At 46.4% G+C, this 20,133-nt stretch overlaps 1 protein-coding gene across 1 annotated transcript in view; it reads right to left on the bottom strand.

Annotated features, from left to right (window-relative positions):
- Positions 1-20,133, bottom strand: part of LOC138526772 (epithelial cell adhesion molecule-like) — a 412,232-nt gene that overhangs the window by 185,687 nt on the left and 206,412 nt on the right. The window contains exon 5 of the mRNA XM_069637456.1: positions 3,837-3,900. Coding sequence (XP_069493557.1) covers positions 3,837-3,900 — 64 coding nt within the window. The remainder of the gene's footprint in view (positions 1-3,836; positions 3,901-20,133) is intronic.

Below are 20,133 nucleotides of genomic sequence, written 5' to 3'. Positions count from 1 at the left end.
ACCAGTCAACGCAACCTCTGCAAACTCCAGGTTACCCAAAATAATGTCATTAGGGCTGCGCTGAACATCCCCAGAAATCAACACATCTCGGACACTCGGCGCAATCTGCGTTGGCTCTTTGTAGCACAAAGAATTTCTCTCAAATTGCGTGCCCTCACACACAAGTGCCTGGCTGACAAGGCACCACAATACTTGGCCAGCCGGTTCTCCCCTCATACTTCCATTCGCCCACAGAGAACAGCCCAAGCCCACAGCTTATCCATACCCAGATTCAAAGTACAGAAATCTGGGGGCACCAGCTTCCCTGTCCTTGCTTCCAAACTCTGGAACTCTCTGCCCACCACACTTACAGCAGAACCCTCCTTCCAGGCGTTCAAGAGCAAAGTCAAATTGTGGCTCATTGCCCAAGAATTGCATTAAACCTCATTGTTAATTATTTCTGTAATTACCTGCTTATGTACCTGTGCCCTTGTAAATGCTACCGTTTGTAACTGTTATTGTACAATGTCTATGTAACTTAAGATATGCGCCCAGATGCCGCCGGGCCAGGTGCGCTATACAAATAAAGAAAATACAATACAAATGGCAGCAAGGCGTTATAGAAAAATCAAGTAACATAACATAAATTCCATTTGAGAACAGATCTACAACTAATATGACCTATGGCTGTCGCTCTACACATAAATTCAACCAGTCGAAAAAAGTAGGGCCGGCTGCTGCTGAAAGACCTTCATGCGTCCTGTAGTGTGGCGGGCCTTCAATACGTTAGCGCATCTGTCGCCACTCTCACACCATTGCACACTGTGTCATAAATGTTTCCACTTCCTGGCTGCTGCACAGTAAACAGTGGGGCCACAGAAAGAGACCTTGCTGTGGGCTCTATGCCTGCTGCCTCAAAGTCACTCATTCACCCATTATTCACCCATTATTATTGATTCACGCACACTCATTTATCCATCCCCTGCATGCTTATTCAATAAGGCATTGATCTTTATCAAATGCATGCATTCATCAACCCATACTGTGAGTCCAGAAATTACCCTCCCATACTTAGGCAATGTATTCTGTTGGCCGAAAACCAACCGCCTCATATGTTCAGTATTATTAGTACAGACTCATGAGCATGACCAGAGAGCGTCCATTTTGATGGAATAGAATTTGCCATTTTGACTAATTTTTGCTTCTTGCTTTCTGTTCAACCTGCTTTGCTGTAAGCATATTCTATTCCGTTATTCCGTTGTTGCTCATGCATAGAGCAAGGCCAAAAGATACATGTTGAAACACAACGCAGGCAACCCAGACAGCAATGCCCGGTCTCCTCCCTAACAAGTCCTTGGAAGTAAGCAACAAGGCATTTAATCACTACACAGGTGCCAGCTAGTCTCGCTGATGCGGGAGAAATGGTAGAAATGAACAATTAATGGCTTGAATTATGCTCTCTTTTATGGCCCCCCTTCACTGAGCCCTGTAGAGCGAGTTGACCTCTAGCACACAAATAGAAACTGGAAGATAGTAAGGCCTGGAATGTGTCTCTCCCCTGCACGCAGCTTGCTTGTAAGAACAGGAGCAGTGTGATCCCTAAAACAAAGAATCATGTCTGCAAGTCCGCAAATTGCAAACTGTTGCTAAATGAATGTCTATGGTGTATGAGCCTGGCGCCATAGGTGCCAGGAGTGCCCCCAAGAGGGTTTTTGGAAAAGGATGCCAGGTTCTAGAGGCCTGAGTCCTGACTCCACCTGGCCAATGGGTTTGCCAGAGGGGGTTTTGGGTGAGGGTTGTGACAGTCTGAAGGTGTCATAGTCGTCACCATTGTCAATCATCGAATCCATTTCAAAGGAAGTACATTATGGGCAGTATTGAATATGTTATGACTGATAAACAGATGTCCGTTTTTTATATATGTAACTTGTAAAAATACTCGCTCTCTTGCGTCCCTCAGGGTCTGGAGACACACGTTGCGGGACGTGAGACCCAGTTGGCCAACTGAGACTATTTGCTTTACAATAAACCCTAGATTTTGGGAATTGAACCTCGTGTCTGGCGTATCAGTTCATGTGTGGTGATTGTGCCTTGTTTCCATACGCGAGGGTCCCCTATGAGCCCCATCAATACATAGGCACTCCATCATATATACTTAGGTGTTCATTCATTCTTAGATCTTCAAATCTTTCATGTCATCCCTCCCTCTATTCCATTCATCAATCCTCGCGTTCATATATTCATTTGTCTACCCCTCCTGCACCCTCACTTCGCTCTGTCTGCTTTCCCCTTGACATATCCCCAATCGCCCCAGGTTTGTCTGAGCACATGAACCTAGAAAATCTTTTCACAATTCAGCAGGCAAAACTATTACATTGTCAATGCTTGTTGTGCCAGCAGCTTCCAACCTTCACCACCAAGTTCAAATGACCCATTAACCATGCTCGAGGATTTGTAAACCACGCGGCGGTGGCTCTGCTCTGGTTGCCGTAAAATAACAATGCCCCCTTTCTGGGCCAACGCAGTAATAAGGGATAAGGGCAAAGAGTCACTGCAATCCTCTCTGGAGCGAAGAGGCAGCCAGAGGGGATTGGTAAGTGCATCATACCCACTTTTCCCCGTTAATATCAGACCTATGCCACTGGGGTACATGCCTACCAGAGATGTCTGGTGGAAAAAACCTCCACTGCCAAAGTCTATCATGGGAACAGTGATCCTTAGAGGAGGGTGACGACGACACTCTGACGAAAGGCTAAAAGAAATTATACCAAATGGGGGCTGGTGGTACACAATAACTCAAAATCGATAGAGCAGCCACACAAGTTAGCCCACAGCTGATTAGCCTTGGGTGCTAAGAGCTCACTGACAAGCTCCAATGAAAAGACCATGCAAATTAAACACTGGAACGGAGAAACTCAATAAGAGCCCATTTCAAATAAGTAACAGGATGCAATAGTGACAATTAGTTTAGTGTGCAATACGATACAAGTAGAAAGGCACAGAGGGGAACAGTGTCTTCCTATCAGCTTGGCTCTTTATATCATGTTATTTTACTTGGCCGTGCGGGCCGGGTCTCCTCTGATGCTCCCATTTAACTTTCTGCAAATGTAAAAGTGTTTACACATTATCTAAATGTAAGTGTGGCGCCCTCTCCTTCGTTTTCACAAGGCACACGATGTTGCCATTGCGCTGCGCTACTGCCCGAACTCCTCTCCTGAGGGTATCCAAATCCTTGTCTACCTAGTGCTTCTAATTTTGGTGCCTACATCCCTCCTAGCAGGCCATTCTGGTGTGACCACCTTGCCTGATGGTCACCACTGTCCCTCCACTTCAGAACGCCATCTACGACCTGCATCATCCATTAACAACACCTGGTGTCTGCCTTTATCCCGCACCACGTAGCCCATGACTGGTAATTGCATTTCATGGATTTTGAAAGGGAACTCCCACCAGACCCTTAATGAGGATGCTAGGATCTAATTTCCACCAAAAACTTGTAATCAGACTTTTCACCCTTTTCTTCCATATCCATCTGAATGAACTAACTCATTGTTTGGGCTAAAATACCCGGAATTGCCCACAAGGTGTGATCCTCGACAAATACACAAATAAACCACTGAACCAGCCAACCCCATGTAATGTTCATTTAAGAAAGAAATAGGAACACAAACGATGTCTTTTCTGCATGCTTGTCACAATTTGCACTTTCTAGCATAGCACTAGTATAATAAAATACTGTAGTTTTCGAAACTATATTCAAATTGTGGTAGACAAATAATGTCGCTCCCATGATGCTTTGCTTATGCGACAGAATTCACAATTCTTGCCTTTGCCTTGTAAGGTCGCTCTCTACTTACGATTATGGCCAGACTCCGGGGTGTCTTCACGGTGTAGTCAGACAATAATTTGTTGACCAAATGCCTGGAGAAACAAAGAAAGCGCATCAAAATACGTCGTTTCCAGTTTAAGGCAACTTGTTGGTAATTTAGCAATCGCTGCAAACAGGCGGTTATGGCCAGGGTGAGAGTACTTGCATTTTCGTTTATTTCAAAGGAATGGTCATGGTGGCCCACTCTCCAGACATTGCAGTCTCCCATACCAGTCTCACTGTGGCTGCATCGGGTGGGTGCCGGAGTAACCCTGGTAAGACAATTAGCAAAGGACCTGCTGCACCTCTCAACAGGGCTTCAATGGTTTAATGAGACAGTACAGTCAAAGCGACTACTACACCTGAAATAGGATAGCGCTGGCACATCTCAACTAGGCATCCATTGTTTTGTCAATGAAGTGGAGGCACGACTACTACAGTTTTAATTGAGCAGGGCCTGTACTTCTAAGCAGAGGTGCTATAGCTTTAATAGTACTATGCCGCACTTAGTAAGGCTGCAATCGTTTCTATAGGGCAGTGCAAGCACCACTTAGGAGGTCTGCAATTACTTTAATGGGGATTTGCTGGTCTTGCTTAGCAGAACTCTCATTGTTTGAATCAAACAGTGCAGTCACTTCTTAGCTGAACTTCTGGAATAGCAAGAAGGCCATGTCAGCAGTTTCCTGAAGGCCTGCTGTAGAGTTCATAAGACCATGCTGGTGCTTCTAGCAGGACTTATATAGTTATCCCAAGAAAGTGCTGGCTCGTCTTTGCAGGGCTACTGTAGTTTAAATATGACAATGCTGGCACAGTAATAAGGGAACATCGATTTTAAACAATAATGGGCCTCATTACACGGTAGGCGGTAAACCCTTACCGCCTTACTACGAGGTCCCTTTGCGGGACCCGACCTTAACGGCTGGTTTTACCAGCCATTAAGGAACGGGCCCGCTAAGGGACCTTGGTGCTAATTATGGTACCGCAATTTGCGGTACCGTAATTAGCGCCTTCCCCATTCCCATTGAGCCCTATGGGGGCAAAAATGGGAATGGGGAAATGCCTTGATGAATGGGGAATTACCGTCCCCGCTCACCTTGGAGTAGGGCGGTAATTCCGCCATCCACCAAGGCGGACACGGTAAAATACCGGCGGCAACCATGGCGCTAATAGCACCATGGTTACCGCCTACCGTGTAATGAGGCCCAATGTCTATTAAAAGGCCTTCTGAAAAGCATTTTCTGTTCAAATACACACTAAAAACATTATTAGGCTGTTGGGACGGGGAAGGAGTTGGATTACAAGAGTACAGTCAGGCTCGGACAGGCCAATAGGGCAACGCCGAACCAAAAACGATAAAAATCGAGTGTGGGCCAGTTTTTCATTGGCGCCCAAGACAATTTTATGCCACAGTTTGACCCCGAGTACAGTAAGTTTCTCTTTGTGGAGGACAAAGGGGAAGGACCTTTTAAAAAAAAAGACAGAAGTGGGAGAAGCAAGTAAAAAAACAGTTAAAAGAAAAAAGGCCAACACACATTTTTTGCACTTCATAAAAGGTCGGCATAAATGTAAAATAGATTTTACAGAAAGGGTAATTTCACAAAGAGGGAGGCATTGAACAATTCACTGGCAACCGATGTGAGGAGAACAGGAGCAGCAATGACCTGACAAACAAAATGGCGGACGGCCCTTGTGGGGGTTGGTCTGTGGACTCACGTAGAAATGTGCTGACCAACCAGGAGCAGCTGTGAGAAATAATTAGAATTTGAAAAGCCAGACCCTGCACCCATCTTGTTGGGCTAGGAAGCTGAGCATGATTCATGAGCCATACTTGCCAACCCTACTGATTTAGGCAGTAGGCTAGCTTTTTAAGCAGTCCTACCGGCTACAGATTTGGGTGACAGATGCTACTGCTTTTTGCAGGGGCAGATAATGTATGTGACTGTAAGGCAGGCTGCTTGAGACCGGCCCAGGACAAAGCATGCAACACATTAGTTAGTCTGTCTGTGCAGTGGGCGGGTAAGTGATTACTTTGAGTGATTGGGCTCAGACCAATCCAGTGACCCGACAGCTACATGACTTTGCCCTGCACTCTGGCCGGGACAGGCCTTAGGTGGACCACCAGTGAAGGCAAGTGGCAGAGTGTACCACCATCGCACAGCATGTGCACATCAGACTGAGGAGGGGATCAGTCTCTATGTTGTTCAGGTATTCATCTTGCACTGCAGGAATAAATATGTACTGCCCAGGCTGCTGCTACAGAGCAGTGCAAACGTTGCCTACCAGCTCTGTGTGATTGATTACCTTCTGTGAAGTTAGATAATTGAATTCAGGGAAAGGGGGTTAGCACAATTTCACTTGCGTAGAAACAGCTGGAGGGAGGAAAGAGGCTTAATTAGAGAAAGTTGAAGAAAAAGAAGTTGGAGGTCCAGGGGAGGGGGGCGATTAAGAGGGCCTACTTGGTGTATGGCATTGAGGAGGAAGCAGGAGGAAACAAAACAGAAAGGAGATGAGAGAGAAGAGGGCCTGGGGAGTGATGAGGTGTCCAGAGGCACCAAGAGGACAGGGGCCTGCCAACTCAGTGCTGGCAGATTGTGGAAAGGTTTGCCAGCAGCATTCCAGGGCCTGTACCACACCATACACAGGACTGCTGAGATCTGTCTATGTCTTACTCAGGCGTGGAACTGTGTCTGTGGGTAGCGAAGTTGATCTCTCAGGTGGTCTATTCCGCCTGTCCGGGATCAAGGGGCCCTGAGTCACTAATCAGATTAATCACTCAGCAAACACAAGAAAGAAGTACAGGGAACACTTCAAACTCCACAGACTCTGAGTGACTTTCATTTGACCGTCAGGAGGTGGAGCCCAAGGGAGAAGAGGGACAGACTGACAGACAGTGGTCCTAAAGTGAGCTAAAATTCCTCATCTTTTATTCCCACTTTTAGTCTACCCTCAACTGTTGGAAAACCTTTGGTTGTCAAATAAACTATTATAAACCAAACTTTCAGAGTCTCTAATTTTCTCTTGATCCTCCAGAGGTGACATAGGACTGCTATTGTTTTAAAAGAACAATACCGGCACTTCATAGTAGGACTGCTAACGCTTTAATAGGAAATTGCGTGCTAGTTTCAGCAGAACCTATATTGTTTTAAAGGGACAGAACAGGAGCTACTTAGCAGGATTGCACTAGCTGACACAGGACTGTGCTGGCAGGTCTTTGCAGGACTTCTATTTTTTTTGGAGGGCAGTGCTGACACTTCTTAGATGAACGGGAGGATATCTCCAGGGCAACGCGTTTTTCTTGGAAGCAAGACAACGCAGAACAACACAGGTTCGAATCCTGGTATTAAGCGTGTAATAAAAGGTTAATGAAATCCTTTCAAAGAATATCACTGGCAATGGGAATAAGAGTCTGTGGGCCAATGAGCATCACCTAGGATCTGTGTTAATTTCAAGCTCTGAGAGGTTTGAGGAAGATGCATTTGAACGGATTGGTAATTCAATGTTATCTATTAGGGAAGATACTGATTCTTGGCCTTTAAAGGAGGGTATCTGTTGGAAGCGCCAAACTAGTGCGGCTTGATGAGCAGTTGCAATTACTGATGTTGTGAAGGCACTGTGAGGTTCAATCCTCTAGTGTCTCTACCATCGGAGTGGGCTGGTAGTGTGAGAGGGAGACTGCCGAGCGCTTCGTACACAGCAGGCCGTGTCGGGCAGAACCGTGCACATACCCCAGCAGAGATCATCCTACCTGTGGTCCCGGAAGGCTGACCGGCGGGAGGTGCTGGACCAGTTGGAGGAAGACGGACCGGTGGTGGAAGTGATTGTAACGGTAATAGCTGTGCATAACCTTGGCTCTTGGCCACTTCTCGGTTGATACATCCACCCCTCTTACTTTCTGGTAACCATGTTTTACTAACAGCACCTGCGACATAACCTTTAAGGTAATCACAATTGTCCATAGCTGGCTTATTCTTTGTGGCTGAAAAGGCTGCAGGTTTATTACATATATACGACAATCAACATCTATTCAGTTGTACTTCATGACTGTCAATACTCTAAATCACGCTTTGGTTACATTATTAATCCTTGTTTCCAAAATTATATTTGCAGCAAAATCATTTTAAACGCGGCCAGGCAACTAAATTAAAATGTTCTTACTTCCCCCTCAAATCAATAATCTCCATATTGTATTAGGCCAAAGCTCCCCAACGAAAAGACTAATCAGTCTGCCCGCCCTAGCAGTAGATCCTGGGCTGGAGGAGCGCCGTTCCTGACGGAGGGAGGTGGAGCTTTCTTCCTTTGTTGAAAGCCCCCCTAGCCGCTGGGTTTCAGAGGGAGGCTCGCCACAGGAGTGGCAAAAACCCCTCCAGATTATTGTCAAGCTGACTTCATAGGCTTTTAAGTCCAACTGGTCGCTTGTATACCGCCCCTGCCACTGCTGCAATTGCATCAACATGATAGTGATGGCTGCCTTCTCATCTTACAGCTTCAGACACCCGTTTACGCTTTCCACCTGACATATTCGCCACCAAGAGCAACAGGAGATGCCACCAGTTTGCATCCTGGATTGGGGCAAGGCGGGGGCTCTCTGGGGGACATGTTGCAGATTCAGTGGAACGACCTGAGAGCACATGCTTTTCCCCCCACTCCATTGATTCACAGGGTCATCTGCAAGGTAAACGAGTCAAGGAGGCTTCGGCTTATCTTGATAGCGCTGTGGTGGCTGGCAAGACCTTGGTTCTCAGAACTCCTCCAACTGTCGGAGCAGCCTCGGTCCCCTTTCCATCGGGTCCACCAGATTGTTTCCCCAGTCAACAGTTGTTACAGTTTTTTTCTGAAGTTCTACCAAACTTCCTCAAAACCATTCAACTGAGACAGTAGAAGACTGAGTTTGTTGGTAGCGTAGACAGAGCAGCCAGGCTTACCTTAGGAGGGAGAGAGGACTGTAGAATCAGTACAAATGAAATTTTAATACAAATGGTCCAAAGAAACACTGAAACACTATATATTGTAAAAAATAAATGGTTAATTTAAATACGAGTTGGCCCAGATAAATCTTGGAGGAAATAAGTACCATCACATTATGCATAACCACAATTCTGAGGCTAGTGGAATCTGCTTAGATTACATGCTATGCATAGGCCGGCATCTAGTGGAAGCTGCAGCGTATTAGTTGTTTGGCTTCGTCGTTGTAATTCCACGCGCGGATACTTCTTCTCTTCTGTCTTTTTGTCTTTTTATTATTCAGGTACTCAGTCCTTGGTCCTCAGGCGTCACGCTCCTCCCCGGCACATGTCGACTTCTACAGGTGCCATCCTGGGACAGGCTCTTTCCAACTTCAGACCCCCATGCCCTCTGCCTACGTTGCCTTGGTCCAGACCACGGCTGGCAAGCTTGTACCTTGTGCAACGCGCTTTCCTCGAGGTCTCTGTAGAACAGACTAGCCAGGTGGAGGGAGCTCTTCCAGAGATCGCCTCCAAAGGACCTCAAAGACTTTGTCAATCATTGATCCAGGCACAAGGTAGGGCCACTCTTTTCCAGCGCACCCCACAAGGGTGACTCCTTTCCAAGGACTAGCCAACACAGGAGGAACCGCTCAGATTCTCATACCAGCATGAGTACCAAAGGATGTCAGCTACCAGCCGGCAGGCCGAGGGGTCAAGTGGATCCTCCCGGTGACAGTGCTAAGGGACCGGAAGGTTCTTTTACCGGGTCTTTACCCGAGGGGCCACGCCCTAGTACCAGCAACATGTTAGAGGAGGCGCCTATACGCAGTTCTACCAGCAGATCCACTGAGGGCGAAACGCCTACCACATCTCGGCCTGAGGAGCAGGGTAGGCCTCATGATCCACACTCAAGATTCCTGGACAGGGTTGGGCCCAGTGAGCCGAGCAACACGACGTAGGCACGTGGAAAGCAGCTCGACAAGATGGCTGCCGTGCCAGACATTACGGGTACCTGTTAGGGAGAATTCTCATAAATGTGCTAATTTCCTTCACATTAGAGACCCCCAGCAACTTTGCTGGATTTTGATTTTTTTTTCCTAGAGCGTGTGAGCCCTTTTTCCCACTCTCTTGTGTATTTTAATGTGCGTTTTACTCTTGTGTTCTTTGATTATGGAGTTTTAGACAGCTACATAGGCATCATCTTTTCATGTGTGTTACACAGCACCCTCAGAGCAGTGACACAGGGAAGCTTTTTAGGCTGTTCCAGTGTTTAAATATCTTCTCTGGGATAAACTACTGTTTCCCAGAGAATGTAAAGTTAAATTGACTTTACTAGTCTTTTTAAATTCCTAGACCCAGCACACACTATCTTACAATAGAGTGTTGGAGGGGTTACCTAGTGCTGAGGCGCTGGAGACCCAGGACAGGGCTCTGGGAAGCCACCGGCTTGTAAAGTTTTAATTTATATATTAATCGCAATTTTTCAAAGCCGGGTCAGAGAGAGCACGGCGCCTTTTGGGCCTCTTTAACTCCCCAGAGACAGTAGCGATGTCCGAAGAGACCAGCAGTAGTACCCTTCCATGGTCCATCAACAGGGACGACTATGAGCTGCACAAGGTGATCGGTGAGTGCAGGGCCTGCCCCTCCCTCTCTTCCATACTCACAGGGGCTAGTCTGTCTCTGCTTTCATGGTCTGCTCTCTACTGTAAATGTTAGCATGTGCCACATTTAGAATTGAGAACATTAGCCTGCGCTGTACCTAGTTAGGATTGTGAATGTTAGCATATGCCACACCTAGATGGAACTTGGATGTTAGCATGTGCCACACTTAGAATTGAGAACATTAGCCTGCGCCGTACCTAGATAGGATTGTGAAGGTTAGCGAGTGCCCACACTTAGACGGAATTATGTAGGTCAGCAAGTGCTACACTTAGACAGAACTGTGAATGCTTGCATGTTAAATGTCATATAACCTACCAACAAATATAAACTCAAACTCCCTACATACTCATCTAAACAAAACCTCACACAACCATCTCTCGCACAACAAGCTGCAGGCACTTCACCACACTGCAACAACACATAAGCCTCACCAACAGCACATGCGGACTGACACCGATACAATACTCGCACCAAAGCTCAGCACCCGGTGTCTACCGAGTTGAAGCTGCCAACAGTACACCACTCCTCTCACTATCCTACTCCCTCTTCACCTTACTAACACATCCCACCTTCTTGTTTACAGATCCGCCAGAGCACCTGGGACCAATTCCGTTGGTGACGGTGCGCTATATAAGTACCTTTAACATAACATAACATAACAGCCTCCAGGGCGGCTCTGCCTTCCACTTCGTCATAGCCATTACAATCATTGGCCCGAGTGGCTATTTAACTACCAGTTATTCTGCCCTCCCCCTAGAGGTAAGCACACAGTGACTGCAGGGCTGCAACCCTTTGAGCTGTGCGCAAACCGGGTGGGGGGCACACGTCTGCGGTATGCATAGCATCGCACCTCTATAGTCGCGCTGTGAATTTGTAGTGCACTTACAGTTCGGTGGCCCAAAGGGGAGCTAGATGCTGCTACTAGGGTTGCGTGCTTTATTTTTGCATACTATCTAATGGACCCGTATCCCGGGAGTGCAGATTGAAGGTGTGGGGAAGCAGTCTGGCAGGCCGACAGCCCTACAGTGTGACAGTGTGAAAACCTCCCCTTTCTGGTCTGGAATCTAAAAGGAACGAAATACAGCAAGTGCTAAGTTACGAGTGTCACTTTTCAGGCTGTAAAGCGTATTTTGTTTAATTAGTGGGTTTGCCGTGAGATGTATTACTTGCGAAGACGAAGTTGCGAGGAAGGTGCAGTTAGGCAGTTCGACTGCTGAGGCTCTGGGGTTGTGGGGTTTTGACTTCAGGTGGATACTTGCCACCATTCTGTGACCAAAAAGATGTAGGATTTTTCAAGTTTCAAAAATAATAATTCGTATAACAATGACATCACAGGATAATACAAAACATACATTGCTGACACCATTGAAGCGTTCTAAAATACACAACCCATCAAAAAGCACAACATGGAAAGATGTTCAAATGTTTAAAATGTATAATTCGGAATGGTAAGTTAACACCAAATCCAATTACACAGCAGGTAAACACACAGAGCTGGTAGGCAACATTTGCCACTGCTCTATAGCAGCAGCCTGGGCAATACATTCCTGCAGTGCAAGTTGAACACTGAATGACATGGAGACTGATGCCCCCCTCAGTCTGATAGGCAGATACTGTGTTATGGTGTTACGCTCGGCCACTTGCCTTCACTGGTGGTTCACCTAAGGGTTGTACTGGCAAGAGTGCAGGACAGAGTCACGCAGCTGTCAGGTCAGTGGGTTGGTCTGAGCCCAATCAAAGTAATCATCTACCAGCCCACTGCACAGACAGGCTAATTACTGTGTTGCATGCTTTGTCCTGCAGCCTGCCTTAGTGTCACATAAATTAACTGCCACTGTAAAAAGCAGTAGCATCTGTCCCCCAAATATGTAGGTGGTAGGACTGCTTAAAAAGCAGTAGCCTACTGCCTGAATCTTTAGGGTTGGTAAGTGTGCAGGTGAAGGTACTACCAAAACCCACTTCATTATTCTTATTGGTGAGCCAAAATACTTTTGTTACTGTGCCCTTTGGAAAAGCAACCGAGTACTATTTGCCTTGTTTGCAGCCTAACCGTCGGACTCGTGTTGTGTTTCTGAAAGAGGGCAAACGTGCGTGAGTCTAAGAATGCCTGGTAAAGCGGCAACTAGAACTAAACATTACAATCTAAGGAAGAATAAACCTTACAGCAACATTGGTAAATCCTTGAAAGTAATGGCTGCTTCCCAAACTCGGTTAAATATTTCACACATTACTCTGGAAGAAAGGCCTCCAGAACGGCCAAGAACTAATAATCAGCATGGTAAAATCACTTCTTGGTTTGCTCCGGACCAGGTGCCTGCTGACTCACACCCTCTTCCATTGGCACTAGTACAGGTGGCCCCCATGATGGAAGTGGGGTGCTTCTCAGGGAGTAAAGAAATCTCTCTTCCTATTGATAATAATTCCCTCCTCGAACTATGTTATTCACAGCAGAACTCGGCAGCTATTAGGGAGGAAGGTCCTCAACTCAGGAGTGACCCTCAAGCCCATCTTGACGTTATTACATTGCAATCTCTACTATCCATTCTAACCAACGTCTGTCAACCACTCCTGTGCTTGATCCAAATTTGGCACCTTCAAAGCGTGCTATTTCATCGTGTAGTGAGCCAGTATATCTGGGCTCAAGCATAGCCATTACAGTTTGCGGTGAAGAGCCAGCTGCAATTATGTAGGCAGATAAATGAAGCACAGCATGCCCATGGCGAGATGATGCTTCGAGTGGAGAAACTGATGAGGGACTTTATCTCCCGTTCAATGTGGATTGCCCTATGGTTTCTCAGCCCATCCTGCCAGCTACCGAATCCATCTTAGAGGTGCAGGCCACTCAGCAAGTGGATATAGAAGTATCAGGTCATTGTGATTACAGAGCTGACACGTTAAATAGCTCCATCTTATATTTGTCTAGAAATCAGCAGAGGTTGGCAAAGAGAAAAGGGATCAGGGAGGCCAAGATAAAAAAAAATGCACTGTTGCCTCAAGTGGATCCTTTAAACTCTACTGGTATTTCTTAACCAACTAAGCTTTCCAGAGAAAGAAGGCAAAGAGAAAACTGACGAAAATTCCTTGCCCTGAAGCCTAAGGGAACCCTGATAAGCTGGTTGGTCAAGAGCAGTGCACCAGTAGTTCAAGTTAGAAACCCTGTGGAGGTTGCCTCACTTCTTGAAACAGAAGTTGACTTTACACAATACTCTGATGAGTCGCATAACAATGATGTGGTTAAGATCAACCCACCACCCCCGGTCCCTCTATGGACTTTGGGGCTGCGATAAGAGAGGTTGCAACTGAGGGGGCGAAGTGTTTCACCATTGCCCGCAAATTGTCAAAGGAGTTAAAATGGTTAAAGCGTTCTGATTTACTCAAGTTAAAGGAATGGTTCGGTCAAAATTTGTTATTTTCCCTACGGGTCGGCCATGTGTTTTTAAGCCTAAGTCGCTCGATTTTAGAAAAATTTCCTATGGACCTTACCTGAGTTTTCGTCCATTAAACGCACGCGAAAACAGGCACCAGGGCGCTGCCATTTTGTGATAATCCTATGACTTGCCCCATCGCCCTGGCTGACCTGCTTTTGCGGCACTAAATCATATCCCCCACCCCTGAGCCTGACATTATCAAAACATTCATATTCCCCGCCTCTCTCCGTGACATTACTGTGCTGCGTAGGCAAACGCGCCCAGTCGTCTTCTACGCGACTTCACACAGAACCCGGAAACCAACACAGATCAACTCACAACACAGCGCACCACAATTCGGAATATGAAACTGTACTTTAAAATCAAACAGCAATACAGTACATTTGGTAAAGTACATTTATCTGACATTAAATGTTTAGAGAATATTCAGCAATTGGCATATTAAATTGGAATGGAATTTCTTTTCTTTTCTCTCGATCCGCAAATCCGGAAAAGTTTATCGTGAGTCACGCGCTGTTCCTTTATGGTACACAGGGTGTTGGTTTTCGTTAAAAGAAGCACTTTGGATGCACGGTGAACCGCAAGGCTGTTCCATCAACTAGGCACTAGGCCACCGTAAAGGTCGATATGTTGCTTCTAGCCGCTAGTACCGCGTAAAGGCATATGGCCCCTTGGCGATCGTCCCATAAGATAGTCAATGTAGTGCAGTTGTTTACAAGAAGCTGCAGCTGGCGGTTGGAAAATCTGTCTGCCGGGGTCTGGAATAGGTGGCAGTGGCTGTACGGTAGGATGTACCTGTTTAGAAAACATAAAAATTGAAATTAGTCTCACCAGCCGATCTTTATTACTATTATTCATTTTATTTATTACGGGCGAGCTGAAACTATTTGCTTGAGAGGAAAGTGCAATGGAATATGTTCGGCTCAAAAACTAACGAAATAAATCGAGGGAAACACACAAACTAATAATTGTTTTTTACCGTTGAACCACTGAGAAACGACTGTTTGTCTACATGCGTGTCGAATGGGCACATGCATGCCCATGTGACCGGTAGAAAGACGATCCCACAAATGTTGTACTTGCTGTTCATTCATTCATTCATTCATTCATTCATTCATTCATTCATTCATTCATTCATTCATTCGTTCCAGTATAAAAGCATCTAAAGAGTTACTTACATTATATTTGCCATTTCCATTGTATCTCTACGTAATGCAGTCCGTAAATCCCACTGTGTTCGTGCCAACGATTTTTCACATACTGAACTAACATGAAACTCGGTCTAGTTTCAGAATTTTCAGCCTTATCGTCTCTTACGTTGTTGCCCCCCTCCTTGAAATGAAGTCCTTTCGGCATGGTCCCTGTCTTTCAAGGTCAAAAAACAATAGAACCTTATACTGCCAGTGTGATTCACGGGCCTCTTCAGCCCGCGAGCAAAAAATCAAAGCCGCTGACCATCCGTGAAATGAAGCCCATTGACTTTATGGGGGAAGGTCAGGGAAAGTATAAAGTACCCGAGGAGTTGAGTTGAAAGTGAGATTTATTGTTTATTTGTTTTATTATTTGCAATACGCAAGCTTCCCCTCGGTTAACAGTGTGCAGCGTTTACATTAGATTGCGAAACTTAGTTACAGCAACAAAAATATATACATACACATATTCACAAGGTCAGCGATATGAGGTGAATAGAGAGAGAAGTCAAAGATAACCATCCAACCAGGATGGCGAATGGAGGGTTTAGGGTTAGCATACTTTGTATGCACACTGTACAATAACATTATTTTCAAAAAGACAATCAGATTACAATGATTTATTTAAACCGGGATTTGAACTTCTCAACGAGCTCTGCTTTGGATGGACATGGCACAGTGGCAATGTTTGGTGGCAATGCATCAGTGCTCTGCACAGAAACGCTCAAAATGACATATCTGCGCTTCTCTAGTACACTAACAATAAGGCCTTTAACAAAGTCTAACTCCATTTCCTCATATACTGGTTTTACCCCCCATTTCTTAGTTCTTTTTTCAAAGGTCGTAGTGTAGCGAGGCATCCCTACATTTCCCGCAGTCCTAGACTGTTCACGGCCCACATTCTCGTTATGGGCCAAGACCGCTAGTAGAGTCCTATGTTTCATGCCCTGTAAGCTGAAATGCAATCGCTTTGGCCTGTACTTTAGGCACATATTGTGGAACACCTCCAATTCTCCTGTGTGACAGAATTCTGTCAGTCCCCTCAAATCTCTTGATAGAGTTTTATCGAAAACAATCTTCTCAATGGCTTTGTGTGTAGGTGAAGATGCAATCAATCACTTCTTCCATGCCTCCTCTGTGGACAAAGGGCCATGTTCACATTGGTGGAAATGTTGGTTTTCTGTCCAGCCTTGAACGTTGGTACAGTGGTGCATCAGTGACCGCCATTTTTCAAGTAGGATTTCCACTGACCCTTCACAAGTTTTGGAGCTCCACCAAAGATGGTTGCTGATAGACTGGGACCACTGTGAAATACTTTCAAAACCTTTTTTTTTCCCTGCAGCCGAGATTTTCTTATTGATTGATTTAGCAAGATGCCATACGTCAAATTGATGTTTAATATGTGGGAACTGCTCTCTCATTGTCTTGGCAATTGAAACGTGTCTGTCCGTGGCTATGAGGTTGATGTGCATTCCCTTGATTGTAGATATTGCAATGATTTTATAAATCCTAGTTTCTCCATGGCCACTGAGGATTTACATTGGGACACCTGCACGACCACCGAACTCACAATTTTCTTACTATCCATGTCCTGAAAGTGGTAGGTGCAGTACTTGGCAGAAAATCCAGGGCTGTCGCACTGTCCATCGCCGGCTAGCCTGAATCGTTTCCCTTTGAATGTACTTGCTAGAGACAATTATTCAATTTTCCAAGCATCACTAATGGCCGGAAACAGATAATGATGTTGGTATTTGTAGTACTGCGTTTTAGAAATGAAATGGAGTCCCACAAACTGAAAGAAAGACTCTAACTTTCTAAAACTGGACCCACTAAAAAGTGAGGCAGCTGCACACAGTAGATGGCCTGCTGGCAGCTTCCCCAGCATCAGTTGTGCAGCCCATGAGAATGCATGATTTAATCTACAGGCGGCATGTATTTTGACGTTACTGCCTTGTTTTTGACGAGTCACATGAATCAATGGGTCCCCACATACTTCCCCTCCAACTGAATGCCCACATTTCAGCATACTTATCCATCAAACAACTGTCGAATACTATGTATTTGCCCTCTTTCATTAAACTGTCATCCGGCGTGAAAGTTGTTTCAGACTGTGCCGTTGAGGACATATCAACAAATTTGAAAGAAATATCGCTGATATCAAGTTCTGATGCGTCGTTGGGTGCTGCTGCTGGTTCATTCTCTGTAATTTCAACATCTGTTACTTCAGCATTGATGGGAGAACACAACAATGTCGACAGCTTTTTGGGTGGCATTTTTTTGGCGGGTGTAGATTGTGTGAATTGTTCTGCGACTACTTCAGAGCTATCTTCAATACCTTCAGTATCATCTTCTTTTGGTGGTGCGGTCGAACTGTAGCAATGGTCCAATAAATCTTTACTGGATTCTCCGGACACATGCAATTCATGTTCTGGCCATTGGACATGAGCATATCGAGTCTCAACACGCCGCGTCTGAATTAATAGTTCCTCCATAGTGTAAATAGTCTGGCAAGCAACATCTCTCATTTGCTTCACTGTCTGTGTATGTATAGTTTGTACACCCACGAGTAACTCGAGGACAGATTGGAAAAGGGATGTTCATTTTAAACACAATATAAAGTATAGTACAATTGACAGGAAAAAAACATAATATAGTCCCCAACACAAAACAATTCCTAAAATTATAAACTGTTTGTAACTAACCTTATTTTTGTTTCTTTTCTTTGCAACTTTCTTGACTCGAACTTCAACATCTGCATGCTGTTGCTCCGATTCGTTTCCGCATGTCTTCCCTTCCTCTTGCGCTGCAACGACTATATTTTCTGGATCCGCATAGACAGCACGGAATGACGCTCCATCGACTCCCTGAAACATATTACTTTCATTACTATGTATCACAATATTGAAAACATAAAACACACGTGAGGACGAACACACAGGTACATCTCAATAGCTAAACACGAATTAAACATTCTGTAGAACAATCAAACGACAAGTATTCGAGCTCTGATGATCTAGTTCGATGGAACGGTCAGTATCCATACCTCTGGCTCTGCATGGACTGCCATGAATGGTTGTATTGGAGAGGAGGCATCAGCAACTCCCTGAAACTCAGTACTTGCATTAGTATGGTTTTCAATATTGGAAACATAACACACACTTGGGGTCGACGGCACAGGTACATGTAAAGAGATAACCACAGGGGCGTGGCCAGCGCGCATGGAGTGAGGACGTGTTCTCCTCGCACTCCTGCCCTAGATCCTACAACAGACCGAATCGTTCGGCCTGCTTAAGCTAAGCAAGCACGCCTGAAGTAGCTACGGGAAGAAGAACCGTTTCCCTACCCTCAAGGAAGTTTCCGCAAGAAAATCGGACCGAGATAACGGTTATCCGAAGTGAACAGAGAGGAGGCCCCGGCCCAACAAAATGGCAGCGCCCGCCGGCCCCATCTGAGACACACCGCTGGAGGGCAGATAGCCTCCGGAGGCGAGAGAGGAGGGCCCATAGCGTCCAACCCAGTGATCTGGCGACACCCCTGGGGGGGCAGACCCCACGGCCGGCTGCGACCTGGGTCTCTATCTCCGAGACCGAGTGCCGGGAGGAAGAGAAGAAGGGGGGGGACCCTCAGCGTGAGACCGTGTGCAGGAGAGGCGCTGGCTGGCGGGAGACAGCGAGAGACACAGAGAGACATGAAGAAGAGACAAGGCGACGGCCGGTTCCCTCCGGAACATCCGCGGGCTGACGACTTTCCATCCGCAACGACCGCCCTCGCAATCGATCCTACATACACGTCCCCGCTGAACGGGAAAATGCTGCAGAGCACGCCCAAAGACAGGCGATGTCGCCCCCCAGAAGCAAATTGAAAACCGCGACCATGGACTACTTCACCACGGTCAGGGCGAAACAACAACAGGGGACAGAGGCAGCAGACGACCCGACGGCTAAGGAGGACGATCCGACAAATACGCAAGTGCTACAAGCCGTAGCGGCGCTGTGAACGTCCATCGAAACCAGGATCGATGAAATCAAGTCGGACATGCAACTGATGAGACAGGACGCCCGTAACCTTACAGAAAGGGTGACCACAACAGAGGCAACGCTCCAAGACAATGTTAACGACACCACAGAACTTAAATCTAAGGTCCAAGACCTTGAGTTGCAAGTAGCGTGGCTAGAGGCGTGATCAGAGGACGCTGAAGGACGTGCCCGCCGTGGCAACATCCGAATCCTGGGGTACCGGAAGACACGGAGAGCCCAGACCCGACCAAATTCGTAGAAACGATGCTATTGCAAGAAATCGGGGCCGGCAAACTAACCCAGGGCTTCTCAATAGAACAGGCCCACAGATCACTTCAGAAGAGGCCCCCTCCGAGCTCCCGACCGCGTCCTATTATTGCAAAAGTCTTGAACTTTCGCGACAGAGAGACTATACTGAGATTCTCAAGAGAAGGAGGAGAGATCGAGAAACATGGCGCCAAAATAGTCATTAACCCAGACTATACCCCCGCGGTGCAGCGAGCACGGAACTCATTTGTACCGGTGAAAGCTAGGTTGCGCAAGCTAAACCTCATGTACATGCTACTGTACCCGTCCCGCCTTAAGGTACTATACAAGGGGAAAGCTATCTTTCTTGAGACTACGGCAGCGGCAAATATGTGGCTTGAGGACAACAACCTTGCTGATGATAAGGAAAGCACTGCGCATGAAGTCACAGGCCATTGAAAGCACCAAACGGCAGGAAAATGAAGGTTTGCACAACTGCCGAATGAATACCGGACCGCTTGAGATCTACAACCCTACGTACGCCATGTCGGGCAGGAGCGCACCGACCCATGCGAATAACAACGAAGCTGACGCACCCCCCTGCAACACGTTGAGGCCGACTGCCGACACACCACCCGCACCGGGAGGCCCGGAAAGGCCTGGAAGGATCGGGTGCCCCCAAGCGCTGCAAGTTTGAGGCAACTGCTGGGGGCAGTTTTGAGTTGAAAGGTTTGTTGCCCTTATTCACTAGAATGAGGATTCTTAATGTCAATAAGTCTCCAATTGACACTGAGAGGGAGG

Source organism: Ambystoma mexicanum, chromosome 14, assembly GCF_040938575.1.
Source record: "Ambystoma mexicanum isolate Mex_15411 chromosome 14, UKY_AmexF1_1, whole genome shotgun sequence".
Taxonomy (NCBI): domain Eukaryota; kingdom Metazoa; phylum Chordata; class Amphibia; order Caudata; family Ambystomatidae; genus Ambystoma; species Ambystoma mexicanum.
The sequence above is the reverse complement of the archived record's forward strand: the minus strand, read 5'-3'. Positions and strand labels throughout refer to the sequence as shown.